The sequence below is a fragment of the Eublepharis macularius genome, chromosome 2 (assembly GCF_028583425.1).
Source record: "Eublepharis macularius isolate TG4126 chromosome 2, MPM_Emac_v1.0, whole genome shotgun sequence".
NCBI classification, from domain to species: Eukaryota; Metazoa; Chordata; class Lepidosauria; order Squamata; family Eublepharidae; genus Eublepharis; species Eublepharis macularius.
Genome location: NC_072791.1, coordinates 62,696,993 through 62,714,748, shown reverse-complemented (window position 1 = coordinate 62,714,748; position 17,756 = coordinate 62,696,993). Strand labels below are relative to the sequence as shown.

General features: G+C 44.6%; 1 protein-coding gene across 1 annotated transcript in view; it reads right to left on the bottom strand.

Annotated features, from left to right (window-relative positions):
• The window catches only part of RYR3 (ryanodine receptor 3), a 479,585-nt gene that overhangs the window by 159,832 nt on the left and 301,997 nt on the right, over positions 1-17,756 (bottom strand). The window contains exons 64-67 of the mRNA XM_054969918.1: positions 17,026-17,264; positions 15,801-15,882; positions 14,756-14,886; positions 13,583-13,903 (exon numbers count right to left, since the gene is read on the bottom strand). Of these exons, the coding sequence (XP_054825893.1) occupies positions 13,583-13,903; positions 14,756-14,886; positions 15,801-15,882; positions 17,026-17,264 (773 nt within the window). The remainder of the gene's footprint in view (positions 1-13,582; positions 13,904-14,755; positions 14,887-15,800; positions 15,883-17,025; positions 17,265-17,756) is intronic.

The window sequence follows — 17,756 nt, the reverse complement described above, 5'->3', positions numbered from 1 at the left end:
TGTAACTGTTAAAAAATTTACTTTATGGGAGCAAATCCTAAACAGGTCTATTCAGATGTAAGGCTTAATCCCAAGAAAATATTTTTAAGATTGCAATCTTAAAGTACCTAATCAGGGAATTATGTTTTGCTCCTGAGCTCTGCAATTATAAACTTTTATTTCCATCATATTTAGGCATTAATCAAAGCACATTGCTTGTAGGGCCTAGGGAGACTGAATTATTTTATTACATTTTTGACCCACTCACTCCAGGACAACAACAATAAGACTCCATTTTATCCTGTCACCAACCTCCATATTGTTCTCATAACAACTCCATGAGATAGGTCAGGCTACGAGTGTGTAACTGACCCAGAGGTAACCAAGCAAACTTCATGAATGGGAATTTGAATCTGGATCTCCTTAGTCATAGTTTGACTCTCTAATCACTACACCGAATTGATTCTCAAAATTGTTATTTAAATAATTGTTCTGTTAGAAAAGTCACCAATTCATCACTTTCTTGTGACCAATGGGAAAGGCAGCATATAAATACTTTAATAAATTCCACATATTATCAGATCTATGCTTTGTAGCAACTTAATACATTTTGTCATTTTAAAATGTAAATCTGAATGTGTGTGGAAGAAAAAGTGAGAATTTTCTTACTGTGAATTCCTCTCCTAAGAAGACAGAGGAGTATACTTTACATCTTTTGGAGCAACCTCCTCCTACTGGAATGGGAGGCAGGGCCAACTTTTGAATGATGAGTCCTCCACAGGTGAGGGACTCCTTCCCAGGCTAGATTGAAAACAGCAGGAACAATCCCAACCACAACTGCAAAGCTACTGTAACAATATTCAAACAATTAACACAAAAAATAAGGAAGGTGAAGGCACTGATCCCTGATGATCCCAAAATACCTCTCACAGATATAGCCTACAAACAGAAAAGCAGAAAAATACTGCCTAAACCGAAAAGCATTGAATGCCACTCCTGAAAACAAGAATTCTAGCTAAGAATATTCCTGATTTCTCCAGTAAAGGCAAGGTATTCTAGAACTTTTGTGATATGGAAGAGCACTCTATCCTAGAGTGGTTCTTCATATTCTAGCAGTGTCCCTAAGGGATCAGAGCTCTTTGCAAAACCCTTCTTCTAAAGGTTGTGTCTTCCGCAGAGAATCTGTTGCATAATGTCTCATAAATTAGTACAGAGGCCCATGTAGCTGCATGCGAATTTTATCAGTACCTGCATTTCTCTAAAAGGTAACATAGACAGTTGCTTTCTTAGAGCAATGTGCTTAAATTCCTAGTGAAGGAGATTTTCCAATAGCCCTTTAACCACCTCTATACTGTCTTTCAACCCCCTATACATTTTTTCAACCAACCAATGTGGTTCTACTGACACAGTTACTAACTCCGGAAACTGGAGCCTTCTGAACAAATGTGGTATTATGATTTTCAGTTCTCCTTTCTGGCACCTGATAAGTTGCAACACCTGGAGTATCAGGCTGAGGGCTGAAGAGACATACAGGAGATCCTGAGGCCAAATAATATCTCTTGCTTCTGCTTCATGTATTGAAAGAAAGACATCAATATTTTTACCTGTTTGTTTTCAACATTGACAAATAGGTCTATAAAGGACATGCTAAAGTATTTGGCTATCATCTAAAAAACCTTACCATAAAACATCCATTACACTTCCTAAATGGCCTCCTTGCTCAACTAATCTACTAGAGCATTCAAAACCCATGCCAGGTGCTGTGCTTTATTAAGGGCAAGTGTTTCTTTTCCCAGCTGATGATGTGACAGTCTTCCCACTGACAGGTTAACAAGTGGGTTCCTCCCTGTCTCCCCAGCCTCTAAGACTAGCATCTGTTTAAGAAATGTGTCTAAGACTGCATGCAGTCTGCCTTTCTCCTGCCACATACTGGGAGACTTCTTTGATCTCATCTGAGATGGTGATCTTCCTATTGTACAGCATAGCAATCTCCTCCTCAAATGGAAAATGAAGGTTTTTGAGTCACTTTGTACGGAATCAGGACCAACGCAGTACCTCTGGCATTATATTATCAATCCTACTTATTGCACCACATTAATGAAACCCTCCTGTTGCTCACTTGTCAGCTTGACTATCTTTTTCCTTCTTCCCTTGGACACATGCAGTACATGCATGTATTCCCTTTCATCCTTAGATGTTCCAGTAGGTGAGTCAACCATGAGGAACTTTTCCTATTCTCTGCAAAACCATGTTCCTGGAGACATGCAAGTGTAGTCTGAACATACTAAATGTTCTTCTCCTTTCAGCTGAACCTCTCCAGAATGTCACCTAAATATAGAAAAAAAGTCTGGTGCCTTTATTTGCCATTAGGTTTTGATGAAAACCCTAGACGCTGTGCTGAATCCAAAGGGCAATGTCCTGTTTGGATAATGATAGCAGCTGCAGTCAGCCCTAAGAATCTTCTGTGAGATGGGTATGTGAAGATATGCTTCTTTCAAGTCTACAAAAGCCACGAAGTTGTAAGGCTAGTACAACAGGCTTCAGCATTCCCACTCTGAACTAATGGCCTCAATGCCCCTCCCTTTGGGCACTCCCCCCCCCAAGTTCCTCTTTTCCTTTGGGACATGTTCATTGGCCTTTATATCCAAGAGATGCTGAACAGTCTTCTGGGAAAGATTTTTTTCCTTGCTTCTCAACTTTGGGGACATACTGAATCTGTCCCTGTGATTCCTGATTATCTCCAGGGCATATCCCTTGGTGCCACCATTTCCCTGTTTGTCAACTTGTTCAATCAGAGAAGAGTAGCAGTAAGCTACCCTGCACAAGGGAACACGGGGCATCAGACAACAGTTGCTGTGCATAGGTTTAGTTCATTTGGATGAAGAGGTACCACCCAAGGAATTCCGTGTCCACCTCTAGGAAAATAGAAAAGAGTCCAGTAGCACCTTTAAGACTAACCAACTTTATTATAGCATAAGCTTTTGAGAATCACAGTTCTCTTCATCAGATGCATGGAGGGCAAGAAAAACAGGTTTCGCTTACCGTAACTGTTGTTCATCTAGGTCTTCCGTGCAGGCACACATGGGACTGCGCACGCGCAGGCCTGCCGATACCGGAGATTTTTATAGCTCAAAGCCACCAGGGGGCGCTCTCGCCTTCCACCGCGCATGCGCGGCCATTTTCCCGCCTAAATGGACTATAGAAGGCGGAGCGCCCCACACATACCCTCAGTTCCCCTTTCGCCGCCGTACTACTCTCAATTATACTATACAGCGGGGAAGGAGGGAGGGCATGTGTGCCTGCACGGAAGACCTAGATGAACAACAGTTACGGTAAGCGAAACCTGTTTTTCATCCACGGTCTTCCTGTGCAGTCCCACATGGGAGATTATAAAGCTTAATACCTGGGTGGAGGTGCCACAGTAAAGTCACTCAAAAATAGAATGCAACACTGCGGTGCCCACTGCAGTCTCCTTCCGGTCCAGAACGTCCAGCGCATAATGCTTGATAAAGGTATCCGCTGAAGCCCACGTCGCCGCTCTACAGATGTCATGCAGAGGAACACCTCTCAGCAGAGCCGCAGATGACGCCAAGGACCTAGTGGAATGGGCATGCACCTCCAAAGGACAAGGTAAATGAGCAGAATCATAACATGTTAAAACTGTTTGAACAACCCATCTCGCAATAGACTGAGATGTCGCTTTCTTTCCCCTCTTTTGTCCTGCAAAACAGACAAACAAATTAGAATCCAAACGAAAAGGCTTGGTACGATCCAAGTAAAAGAGAAGAGCCCTGCGCACGTCCAACGAATGGAGGGCCCTCTCCGCATCAGAAGACTGCATCGGGAAAAAAACAGGTAAGGCAATGTCCTGAGACAAATGAAACTGAGACACCACTTTAGGTAAAAAGTCAACTTTAGTCCGTAAGACCACCTTGTCCGCATGAAACTTCAAATAGGGGGGTTCTGACGAAAGCGCAGCCAATTCCCCCACCCTTCTGGCTGAAGTGATCGCCACCAAGAAAGCCACCTTCAAAGTAAGGTAGCGTAAAGGACAGGTAGCTAGAGGTTCAAAAGGTTTAGACATCAATCTAGTCAATACTAGCGGTAAAGACCACTGAGGGACAATAGCCCGAACAGGGGGGTACAAATTATTCAGTCCTCTGAGAAACAATTTCGAAGTGTAGTGTGAGAAGACTGATTTCCTATCTATAGGAGGATGGAATGCCGAAATTGCTGCCAAATATACTTTAACAGAACTATTGGCTAAACCCCCTAATTTAATCTCCCAAAGGAATTCCAAAACCTCAGGCAAAGAGGAAGAGAAAGGGTCCAAATTCCGGCTGCGGCACCACCCAGAAAAGCGTTCCCATTTGAACGCATAGGACTGTCTCGTGGAAAGGCGTCTAGCATTCAACAAAACATGAGCTACAGCTTCAGAAAACCCCGATTGTGAATTATCAGCCACGCCGTCAGTTTGAGTCGTTGAATGTCGTGATGCAAAACCCCGTGCCAGGACAGAAGGTCTGGAACGAGTGGCAATCTGATCGACTGCGACTGCAATCGAAGGAGAGTGTGAAACCAAGGTTGTCTCGGCCAAAAAGGGGCTATCAGTATGACCGTCGCCCCCTCCCCTTGGATCTTGCTCAGAACCCTGGCCAACAGGGGGAATGGGGGAAATGCATAACACAGAGGACCCGACCACTCAACTTGAAATGCATCCCCATCGGACCCGGGGCCTAGACCCCCCCTGGAGCAATAGCGATGGGCCTTGCGATTGTCCAGTGTGGCAAAGAGGTCCAGTTCCGGGAAACCCCACATCGAGAAGATCGGAACGAGGTACTTGTCCCGAAGAGACCATTCGTGAACATCCCGGTGTAGTCTGCTCAGCTGATCTGCTTGGAGATTCTCCACCCCCGGGATGTGTACCGCTCTCAGCCAAACCGAGTTCTGTATGGCCCAAGTCCACAGCTTCATCGCCTCGGTACAAAGGGTCGCCGATGCCGTGCCACCCTGTTTGTTGACATAAAACATTGCAGTCGTGTTGTCCGTCAACACTTGCACTGATTTGTTGCGCACGGTATCTGAAAAGGAGATCAGTGCATTTGAAATAGCCCTAAGCTCAAGGAGATTAATATGTTCCGAGCGTTCGGCCTGAGACCATGTGCCGTGAGCAAAAGCACCCTCACAGTGAGCTCCCCAACCCAACAGGGAAGCATCAGTGGTTATGGACAAGTGAGTTTGACGATAGCCAAACTCCACACCCTTAAATAGATTCGCATCTGCCAACCACCATTCTAACGAGGCCACCACCCGTCGAGGGACTGATAAACGCTTGTTCTGGGAGTCAGAGTTGGGAGAAAAACTGGCATTAAACCACATTTGTAATGGCCGCATGAACAGCCTGGCAAACGGAACCACAGCCGTAGTAGAGGCCAAACAACCCAAGAGAGTCTGGATAAAATGAGCTGACTGAAAACGGCAGCGCTGCAGCCGAAGGACCATGCCCTTAATCCTGGCCGCCCTGTCTGAGGGCAGGAAGCCAGCATTCTTGATCCCATCCAAGACTACTCCTATAAATTGTACAGACCGCACTGGGGTCAATTTTGACTTTTTCTGATTAACGAAAAGACCTAACCTAAGACATAAATCCAAAGTCAGGGACACTTGGGTAAACACGTCATCAGCAGAACTTCCAACCAGGAGCCAATCATCCAGGTACGGGAAGATTCGACAGCCCTGTAACCTCAGATGGGCCACCACCACAGCTATACACTTCGTAAAGACCCTAGGAGCAGTAGCTAGACCAAAGGGTAAAACCCGGTACTGGTAAATTTTACCATCATAAGTAAAACGTAAATACTTCTTGTGTTCAGGAAAAATGGAGATATGGAAATAAGCGTCCTTCAAATCAAGGACAGCAAACCAGGAGTGTCTAGGTAAAAGGGTCAGAACCATTTGCAAAGTGACCATTTTAAACTTTCGAATTTTTATAAGTTTATTAAGGGCCCGTAGGTCTAAAATGGGTCGAAGACCACCATCTTTCTTTTCCACCAGAAACAGGTTAGAGTAAAAACCGAAGGGGGCAGGATCACAGGGCACCTCTTCAATTGCACCCTTCTGAATCAGGGTGGCCAATTCAGTTAAGATCTCCGTATGAGGAGGTCCGGAAGAAAAGACAGGGAGACTCAGGTAAGGTAAACTCACAAACTCAACTTTATAACCATACTGAACAATATCAGAAACCCAAACATCGGAACCGATGGACAGCCACTCCCTCCAGTAAGCATGTAGCCTGAACCCAAACATAGGCTCAGGTCCCTGTAATTGTCAGAATTGCTTCTGGGCGTGGGGGGCGTCCTTAGCCTGTTGATGCTGAGAACCAGGCTTGGGACGGTGACCTTGTCTGCGCCTGGAAAAGGATTGTTGAGGGCTCTGGTAACTCCTCTGAGACTGATACGAATACCCCTGATAAGGCTGGTACCGATATGATCTGCCCCGCTGAGAAGATCTGAAGTAAGGTCTGGCGGGATACTGAGGAGCCTGGTGCAGAACACCATAGGACCGTGCTGTGAGACGATCCGTTCTCTTTTTCGACAGGTATTCATCTGTCTTCTCAGAAAAAAGGAGTGTCCCTTCAAAAGGTAAGTCCTCTACTTTGTTCCTCGTCTCAGGCGGGAGAGCAGTCGTGCGGAGCCACGCAAATCGCCGCAAAACCACTGCAGAGAGCAAGGAACGTGCAGACGTATCGGACAAACTCCTGCTCGTATTAATCTGGTGCCTCGAGAGGCGGGTGGCCTCCTCCTGGATGACACGCAGGAGGGTCCGCTGGTCTTCAGGGAGTTTGGGAAGGAAAGCAGCCACTTTCTTCCACAGGAAGAGCTGGTAAGCCGACATCATAGCCGCATAGTTAGCCACTTTGATGGCAAAAGCAGCAGAGGTGTACAATTTCCTCCCTAGAGTATCAATCTTTCTACTGTCCTTGTCAGTAGGAGCCGACATGGAACCTTGTTTGCCCCTTGCCTGCATCTCCTCAGTGACTAAGGAGGAAGGAGGTGGATGGACAGCCAAGAACGGATGGTTTTCGTCCTTTGTACGATAAAGGCCTTCCACTTTTCGGTTAGTGGCGGGGATAGAAGCAGGCTTAGCATTGAGCTTCTTCCACAACTCAACAAAACCATCGATCAGCGGAAAGGCTACGGAAGGAGTGGAACCCGAGTAGATATGCTGGTAGATCTTATCAGTAAATTTCGACTCCGTAGAGGTCGTTTCCAAATCCAGTGCTTTAGCCATTCGCTGAAGCAATTCATTATAGGCTCTGAAGTCGTCCGTCGGCGAAGGTTCTTCCGCTGGGCCAAGTTCAGCATCAGGCGAATCCGAAGGAGGGGACTCATAACCCCTTGGTCGGTTCCGATGGTAATCAACCTCAGAAAGGTGCGGTGTTCCATGCGAGTCGCCATAGGATCGGATCCGAAAGGAAGGAGACATCGAGTCCCCTCGAAAAGAGCGGTCCGATCGGAGCGGACTATCCCCCCTGTAGTATGAGGCCGCCCGGCCCTCACTGCTGTATCGCTCCCTCGATCGGCTCCGAGTCGGGTACGGGCTGTATCTACGGCCCGATCCACTTCGATAACTCCGACCCGATCTGATGGACCCGGATTCATGGGAGGTCGATCGCGGGCGTCCCGTAGGGGTCGGGGGTTTCTCTACCGGAACCGGGTCCTCCTGGGAAGAGGTCAAGACAGGAACCGGGTCGGGATCCTTGCGCCTCTTTTCCGGTGGGTCGGAACCGAGCGCACCCGAAGGGGCCGGTAGCGGAGAGGAAAGTAACTGCTCCAGAACCGCCTTGTCCCGTTTGGAAGAATGTTTTCTCTTCTTCTTCTTCTGCTTGTCAGAGTCGGACGGAGCGGATGGTTCTCCCGCTGTCTCCGAAGCGACTGCACCCTGAGACGGTGGAGGCGTCGGTCGTGACACCGAAGGCGTCCGGCTCCGAGACGCAGCTCGATCCAAGGCTGGTGCAGCAGATGAAGTCGAGGGCGGTCGGCTCCGAGGGAGCTTCGGAACCGATGGTGCTGGTTCCGACGCGCTCCGAACCGAGGAGGACGAGCGATCTCTCGGTCTCGACTCCGAATGACTCGGGGAAGGTAAGGCGCGAGGGGTCCTCGAGCTCACGGTTTCGGCCGGCCGAGGAGTGGATCCGGGCGCAGCAGATGGAGGTGCCTTCGCCGGAGGGTCCACAACAGACATGGCACGTTGCCACAGCGAGGCGTGCAAACGGTCCGCCCTCTCCGCCCTGGCCTTCGAAGTAAAGGCACGGCAATGTTTACAGGCCTGGGTATTATGGGTTTCCCCGAGGCAATAAAGGCAATTAGAATGGCCGTCTGACCTGGTCATCTTTCGATTACAGGAGACGCATCGTTTGAACAAAGCAGTATCCGACATCGCGAACGAGTAGAAGAGCTAAAAACCTCATCTATCGGCGGCGAAAAGGAAACTGAGGGTATGTGTGGGGCGCTCCGCCTTCTATAGTCCATTTAGGCGGGAAAATGGCCGCGCATGCGCGGTGGAAGGCGAGAGCGCCCCCTGGTGGCTTTGAGCTATAAAAATCTCCGGTATCGGCAGGCCTGCGCGTGCGCAGTCCCATGTGGGACTGCACAGGAAGACCGTGGATGAAGAAACTGGTCAGATATATAGGTGGAGAGGGGAGGGAGAAGTAGATGCAATCAGTAGCTTCTGATAATGGGATCGGTCTGCTTCTGATAATGGCATCAATTACTTCTGATAATGAGATAACCATTCATAGTCTCTATTCAATCCAAACCTGACTGAGTCAAATTTACATATGAATTACAATTCAGCAGCTTCCTGTTGGATTCTGTTTTTAAAAGGTTTCTGTTGAACTACAGTGACCTTTAAGTCCTTGATGGAATGTCCTGATAGATTGAAATGTTCTCCCATTGGTTTCTGAATGTTGCCATTTTTAATGTCAGATTTGTGTCCATTTATTCTTTTGCGTAGAGGTTGGCTGGTTTGTCCAATGTACAGAGCAGATGGACATTGTTGGCACATGAGGGCATATATCACGTTGGAGGATGAGCAGCTGTAAGAGCCAGAGATAGTGTAGTTAACACCATTGGGTCCTATAGTTGTATTTCTTGGGTAGATATGAGGGCAGAGCTGGAATCTGGGTCTGTTGCAGGGTCTGGTACCTGTGTTGGTGACTCTGCTAGCCAATTCATGGTTGTAAGTGAGAAGTCGTTTAAGGCTGGGGGGCTGTCTGTAGGCAAGGAGAGGTCTTCCACCCAGGGCTTGTGAGAGAGAGGCATCATTTTCCAGGATGGGTTGTAGATCACTGATGATATGGCACCACAATATGCTAACATATTCATGGCAGACTTGGAGCAACACTTCCTTAGCTCCCATCGACTGAAACCACTCCTGTACTTAAGATTCTTGGATGACATCTTCATCATTTGGACCCATGGGAAGGAAGCCCTTGAGAGATTTCATCAGGACTTCAACAATTTTCACTCTACTATCAACCTGAGCCTGGACCACTCTACACAACAGGTACTCCACTGTACAGCTACATAATGGACAGATAAATACCACCTTATACCGGAAACCCACTGACCGATACTCATATCTGCATGCCTCCAGCTACCACCCTAAACATACCACTCGGTCGATTGTCTACAGCCAAGCCTTACATGACAATCGTATCTGCTCCAATGCTCTTGTTCAGGACTCCCATTTAAGAGATTTACAACAAGCATTTTTGGGGCTACAGTACCCACCAAATGAAGTGAGGAAACAAATCAACAGGGCCAGACTAGTACCCAGAAACAGCCTGCTCCAGGACAAACCTAAAGGAACTAACAACAGAACACCACTGGTTGTCACCTATAGTTCCCAGCTCAACCCATCAGTGATCTACAACCCATCCTGGAAAATGATGCCTCTCTCTCAAAAGCCCTGGGTGGAAGACCTCTCCTTGCCTACAGACAGCCCCCCAGACTTAAACAACTTCTCACTTACAACCATGAATTGGCTAGCAGAGTCACCAGCACAGGTACCAGGCCCTGCAACAGACCCAGATGCCAGCTCTGCCCTCATATCTACCCAGGAAATACAATTACAGGACCCAATGGTGTTAACTACACTATCTCTGGCTCTTACAGCTGCTCATCCTCCAACAAGATATATGCCCTCATGTGCCAACTATGTCCATCTGCTCTGTACATTGGACAAACCAGCCAACCTCTGCGCAAAAGAATAAATGGACATCTGACATTAAAAATGGCAACATTCAGAAACCAATGGGAGAACACTTCAATCTACCAGGACATTCCATCAAGGACTTAAAGGTCACTGTAGTTCAACAGAAACCTTTCAAAAACAGAATCCAATGGGAAGCTGCTGAATTGTAATTCATATGTAAATTTGACTCAGTCAGGTTTGGATTGAATAGAGACTATGAATGGTTATCTCATTATCAGAAGTAATTGATCCCATTATCAGAAGCCACTGATTGCATCTACTCCCCTCTCCCCCCATATATCTGGCCAGTTTCCCCATACCCTCCATGCATCTGACGAAGAGAACTGTGATTCTTGAAAGCTTATGCTACAGTAAAGTTGGTTAGTCTTAAAGGTGCTACTGGACTCTTTTCTGTTTTGCTACTACAGACTAACATGGCTAACTCCTCTGGATCTATGACCTCTAGGAAGACACTGCTTCTCACTAATACTGAAGCTGTTAAAGTCTCTAGGTCTTTGCAGTTGTTGGGAGGCACAAAACAGCTTTCTTAGTTTTCTTTTGCATTGTTAGCTTCTTCAATGGAGCTAAGAGGAACCTTCTTCTGTTCCTATTGGTACCAAATTGAGAGTCTCTTCAAGCACTAGTCATTTTCCCACAGTCTAAAAATAGTGCAATAGTCAAGGAAGCGGCCAGCTTCCTTGCATGATTTTTGGCACCATCCATTTGTGGCAGGTAGCCACAAAAGCGCCATCAATGCTGCCTGCTTCCGTTTTGTAAATGGATGGCGTCAAAAATCGCATGAAGAAGCCAGCAGCCTTCCATGAGTATCACATTATTTTTAGACTGTGGGGAAACGGCCATGAAGATGGTGCTCCATAACCTTGCCTGCAATACTGGGTTCATGCTCCAGTATCATAGCCATATGTTTCTGCAGGCCATAATGTCAGAACCCATAGCTATGGTGTAAGACTGGATGGGGTTCAAAGACGAGTCTGCCATAGCAACAGTTACTAATGAGTTTTCTTTCAACCAATCATGCACTGCTTTAGGGCAGTCGTATGTCAAAAGACATCAGTTCCTCCTCCCATAAAAAACTGCCTTAACAAACATTGAGTTTGAAACATGATGTAAGAGGAAGAGGAATTACTATTCACTCAAAATTTTTCTTCAGTAGCGCATTCATGCCCCCCACCCTTTAGTGCTTCACAGGCAACCCTAGGCCCTGCTTCATCTGTGGAAATTACAGCTGAAGATAAAAGGACTTCCATCAGTGTGTCTAATGAAGGTATCTTGAAACACTCCATCATTCAGATGGCAATTTGCTGATTCACTGGTTTGACCATGCTGAGAGGGCACACTCTACCTTGACCATTGTGTTAAAAGATTCAGGAAAGGGGACAGGAAGGAAGAATGTGTTCCCTTCCCTTAGGAAAGATAAGTTTTTGGGGTAAAAATTGTATATGAAAGATTGCACTGGACAGAGAAGGTGCATATGTGGACTAGGAAAAGAGATGCTGAAGCTCAAAAGCTGTGCATATGTGTTCACGTTTTGAAAATAAATAATTTAAACATGTCTGTGTTGGACTCAAACTTTTAATGGAAAGGTTTTCCTTCTGCTTCTGAGGTTAAAACAAGATTGATTGAATTTCTTTTACCTAGGACTCTTACTTATGCTGGTCTGTGCCTCCTCAGAAGAGCTGTATGTGTCAAGAGTCAACTTGGTTTATCTCCAACCTCTCCCTGTTCTTCCATTTTTGTGCCAAGGGAAATGTTTGATCTGTTTTCAGAAACAGAGTAAGAAGGGCTAATGCTCTCTGCCCTGCTTTCACGTTTGTCTGAATTTTATCTTCATTGAAGGGTGGCACTTCTCCCTGCCCCGGAGTTGGGTGGGATACCTATTTGTTTTTCTTGCACCTAACTTTGACTTTTGTGGGTGCACTTAAAATAATCAGACGCTATATTGTATCTACTGAAGTTACAGCTCAAAGAATAAGGGCTATGGGATGCTTTATATGTATGGATCTACCTCTGGAATGTTACCTTCTCTTGAGTTTTTTGTGACCTTTGTAGTTTTCCTACATATTAACTTGAACTGAGACATGTCATGAGGATCCTTCACTTCTGCCTGCTTAGTCAAAGATGAAGGCATTGTATTCTGGCATTGCTGTACTATTATATACTGGACCTGTGTCATGAACCTGGTGAGGGATTGTTCTCCACTAGGTATAGAGGAAAGAGCTCTGTATCCCTTGATTCTTTAAGCCTTTTTCTCCTCCTTGGGAAGCTAAACGTGAGCAGGGGTCAAATCACTCAAAGTCAATCCCACCTTCTCTCCAGATGAGTTAGTGTCCCTTTTGCTCATACCTAGAATAGTCCTGACTGGAGAGCCATAAGCTCCTCTGATAACCTGAACATACAAGCATCATTCAGTGCTTCACCCACCAGTCCTTCAAAACATGTGTTTGAAGGGAGGCATTTCTCTATGAGATTCCTGGTGTGATCCACAACAAACACCTCCAAGGAAATGTTGTGTGGTATCTGCATTGAGAAAGTCACAGCTGCTGTCACAGCCCTGAAGAGAATTGTACAGATATTATTAGGACACAGAAAAAACAGCTGCAGAGTTGCTGGAGAAGAGGTGCTCCAGTATGCAGCTGATTGGCACTGTGCCTCTGTGATGTGTTAGCCCATAGTGATGTTAACCCTAATGTGTCAGCCCCTTCCCTGCTGGCTCAGGGAGAAGGCTTGGTTGGGGGAAGTCATTAAGGAGCATGATATGGCATTAATCCCGAAGAACAACTTCTTGTATCCAGTCCCAGTCACTCCAGCCTGGAAGAAGAGGCATGTACAAGGAAACAAACACTGTCTAACATTACCATACTTCCTCTGGCAGTGGCTTGCTGCAGAGTTGGAGCCCCATGTAGGGAAGCAAGGAGCTTGCCTCCTTGCCTGTGTGGGGGCTACATTCCTTCTGAGACAATTATTATTTATTACACTTTATTATACTTTTGATGGAGGGAAGGGAAGGCAAAATAACAAGCAACATAAAAAAGAAATAAAGTAAAGAAATCCCCCTACCCACATCGCTCTAGATGTAAGCTAAACTAGGTTGTGCTCTGGAGAGAGTTCAGCCTAGATTCTTCTTCCCTGATGAAAGGCAGGGCTGGTCAAAGAAAAAGAAGCCCCTCACCAGTGGAGAAGTCGTCATTCACAAACTGGCCCTGCCTCTTGCTCCAGAAGAAGGGGCAATCCCAAAGAATCTAGCTCTCCTACTTCTGCTGGTGAATTAATGTTTTCTTAGTTCTAACAAATACAATAGGGGTAAGAAATATTTTCACATACATACCTGCTATTCTCTTCATCCAGGATGCTTCATCTATCCCCAGGTTGTTGTTGATGATTTTCAAAATGTTTCCCAGAATTATGCTGAGGTGCTCAGAGGTTACCATTGTGCAGCAGGGCCCACTACTTTCAGGAATGTTTTCAGGCCCTTTCCCCCACCAGTATGATAGATAGTTGCACAGCATGGGCAAGATCACCTCAATCACATGTGGCATTTCAGTATATCTGGCTCCAGACTCTGCCAAGCTGTTTATTTCTTTCATTAAGCCATCCAAGTGAGGAATTTCTGGACACATTTCTTCTACCGTTTCAGGCATACCTAAAACTTATTATTATAACAGTTTAATAGGCTTGATTCTATGAACACTTAGGACATAATTTAATTTTTTTTTCTATCTTAACACTGATATTTGAAGGCATATTTGCTTCCTTGGTCAAGCTAAGGTAGATTCACTGTGGCTGCAAACATGATCCACTAGTTCCCTCTACTGTTCAATAGCAATGTATTCTTACCTTGCATAGCACACACAGAGCTTTTAATTCAGTTCATACCATTTAGGCCAGTTATTACAACAGCTGGAGTGATAACAAAGCTCTTTCTGGACTTTACCATTTCTGACTTCAGGAGGAACATTGCATGAACTTATGCTGTCCACAAAATTTGGAATTAGATGTTACAGAAGTCGATTAAACCTAGCCTCAGTGCCATTACAGTAGTCAAAGAGCTGACAGTATTTTTGAATGGAGGAATAAGGTAGTTCTTGAAGGACTGAGTCATTTGCATGGGCATCAGCCGCCCTGGAAACTACATATTCCAGGACTACTTGCTTCTAGGTTGTTGCATCCCCACCGATACCATCAAAACTGTATAGGGGTTATGTAATATAACAGCATTTATAATGATCGGGCTCAGATTATGAACTCTGTCAGCTTGTAATATTTGCCATCAATTCAAGACAAAGTCTAATTACATGTTCTGGAGAATTAAGTATTAATAACATAAATAAAAATTAAAATGTGCTTTCCAAAGCATTTTGTTAGCCAGAGGTGCTCAGAGATGAATTTAGATTCCACCACAGTTTTACAAGAAATGTATTTAGAGGTCTAGAAATAGATGAGCAAGGAGTAAATTCTTATTCAAACATGAAAGCCAATTTTTCTGAAGCAGAATACTTACGCGCTCTCTCTCTGGAAGATTTTGTGTTGAAGACAGAAAGTGGATTGAAAAGATTGAGAGAAGGTTCAAGGAAGGCTACTGGAATTGCTGCTGCAAGGGAAGCTAAGCACTCACCGAGAGCGGGACGTTGCCTGAAAATGACATAATTAATATACCGTCAATTTAAAAGGTTACAATATATCAGGAAGCAATCTGGCTCAGTGAAACTGGTTCACTCCCTCAGGCTTCCCTACTGGCTCTCCCCTTGTGACAATGCACAGCAACATTTCCAGCCATTATCTGCTATAGGATTGGAACTAGGTTTTGAGGGTGATAGAGCACCAGCAATATCAGAGGACTGTCCTCACTCCCACATTCAATGGGCCACAGCTTCTCACTTGGAATGAACCTCCTCCATACTAGTTCTAGCTTCTCCAAAAACTGGCACTTCCTGTTCCTCACAGCTGCTGCAGGACCTGCATATATTATAGGTCAGTCATTTTATAATACTATTATTAGGTTCCTGATCCTGATATAGACACCCCGTGAACTGTTGTGGTTCTTCACTTGTACCAAGCACAGCCCTGTGCACTTCCTACCCTTTCCTTTTCTTCTAGGCAAGCACCTGGTAAAAATCCCTGTTCTGGCTCTTACTCCCTCTCTACAACTTCAATTCTACTTTTCAGTCTTCCTCAATAATTTCTGGTTGCTGCTACCTCCCTCCTTTCCCACTTCCTGCTGCTTGTTGCTCCTAAACAAAATGACCACATCCCACCCTAATTTCAGAAAATCTGGTGGGTAGTGGGTCCTTGCCACAGCAGGAGGGGCTGACCATGAAACAACATGCTGTACAAAGCATGTGTGCCACCCATGGATGTCACCTTGTCTCTGTGGCCAAATCGATTATGAGCAGAGCCTGAAATGTGAGTAGTTTGGCCTCAACTAATAAGTAGTCCATAAATTCTGAACTGGGGCAGTTCATATTAATAATCCCCCAGTTATAAAATTTGGCTGCATAATTGGTCTTAACATTGTTAGCAATATTCAACCTTTTCCTATTAATTACCTTTCAACATAGATATTCTTTCCAGTTCCAAGAGAGTATAGGCTACAAAGAATCCTGTAACATGAAACTTGAACGTCACCTACTGAAAAAGAAAATAAATATTGTTCAACCTATACATCTTTTAAAATATTTTTTGCTATCTGTTAAATTATGGCCAATTTATATAGTGGGCACTGATATCCCACTTAGATTTCCATGGGTTCAGGGAAGGGAGTAATTTTCACCAACTCCCACTCCTGCAGCAATCCAACATCTCCCAGAAAAGAGGGACATGAGGGACTACAAAGAATAGCTTTGGCGAGGAATCTGAGATCTCCCAAGGGAGAGAAGATAAGCAAAAATCACCCCTGCTCCTTGCGCCTGTTGAAATTTGCAGTGGAAACAGAGTATCCACACAGAAGTTTTCTGCCTGCTGTTGCTATTCCACCCCTCCTTTACTGGAAGGCATTTTCAAGCTCTTTTTTTAAAAAACTCGCAACTGCTAAATCACTACAATGCAAGAGTGTTATGCCAGTCTATTGCCGTGTGTGTGTAAAGCGCTGTCAAATTGCAGCCAACTTATGTTGACTCCAAAGAGTTTTCAAGGCAAGAGACCAACAGAGGTGGCTTGGCATTGCCTGCCTCTGTGTAGTGATCCTGGATTTCCTTGGTGGACTCCCATCCAAGTACTAACCAGATCCAACCCTGCTTAGCTTCCAAGATCTTATGAGATCAAGCTAGCCTGGGACATCCAGGTCAGAGCCATGATCTAGTAGCCTCTTTGAATTTTAATTTTTTTTAAAAGTCTTCAGACTGATGGAAGGGAAATAGCACCAATGTGGGCAGGATTTTTAAAATGCACATCTTCCTGTCCATACAGTATGTAAAGGTGCTTTGACCGAAATATTTCCAAAAACGATTGTATCACACCAAACCAAGGGGAAACCCAGAAAGTAGATGATTAGAGGACATCATGTGGAGTTTTCAAACAACCCCTCCAATTTGGATACCAAAACAGAGCAGAACTTCCATGGGGAAGCAATCTATGCGAGATTTTGCTAACACATTATTTATTATATAACATGCATAGAATCAACCTATGCAGCTAATATCAGATTTTGTTCTAGCTCATTGCAAACCAGAGGAAATAAGAGAGAATGAAGTAAAATGTTCATTACAGAAGGGCATACGTTGTTGCAATTGAAATCATCTTCCTAAATCAATATTAAAAAAGAAGACAACTTACAAAGCAAATCAGTGCCAAAATGATGCTGAGCAACATGGTCAAAAATTGATGTTAAGATAGGTAACAATGCTACTGTAGTGTAGTTGATGTTCTGTGAGACTCCTTTAATTTGTGTTCGGGAATGTGTAAATTTTCCAAGTTTAAGATTTTCTGATGTCTTCTCCAGATCTTCAGCTGCATTTTCAAAGAAAGCACGCAATCCTGCTTTAACCAGCTCTGAGCCTGATTTCATGACCGTTCTACAAAGTAAGTTTTTTTAAAAAAATTCATTTAGAAATCAAATGGGAATTATACTTGTATAATAAATCCATTCCTATTAATGTAATCTTCGTTTAAGGCACATATTTAGATTGTCATGTTATTTATATATGACATTTGGAATAGGCAATTTTAAATTCGGATAATAAAATATAAATGGAGTGCTCAGATTTTATGGTGGCTTTCAGCTTTGGATATATTACTCAGCCAAATCTAGCACACATAAATCTAGCAAAATCTGAAGGAGATTGTGGCTTAGTTTTCAGTTTTAGTGCTTAACCTGTATCCATTGAGACTTCAGGTGAGAACTCAAATGACAGAATGATCCTCTGTACATAAAACAAAAACAAGCAAAAAACCCAACTCCCCTGAACACAGAAAATTAGATCACAAGGTGAAGAGTTATAACATAGCTTTGATATCTGGTTTACTAAGTGCAGCAAAGTTTTTATACTGAGAATTCAATCACTTGA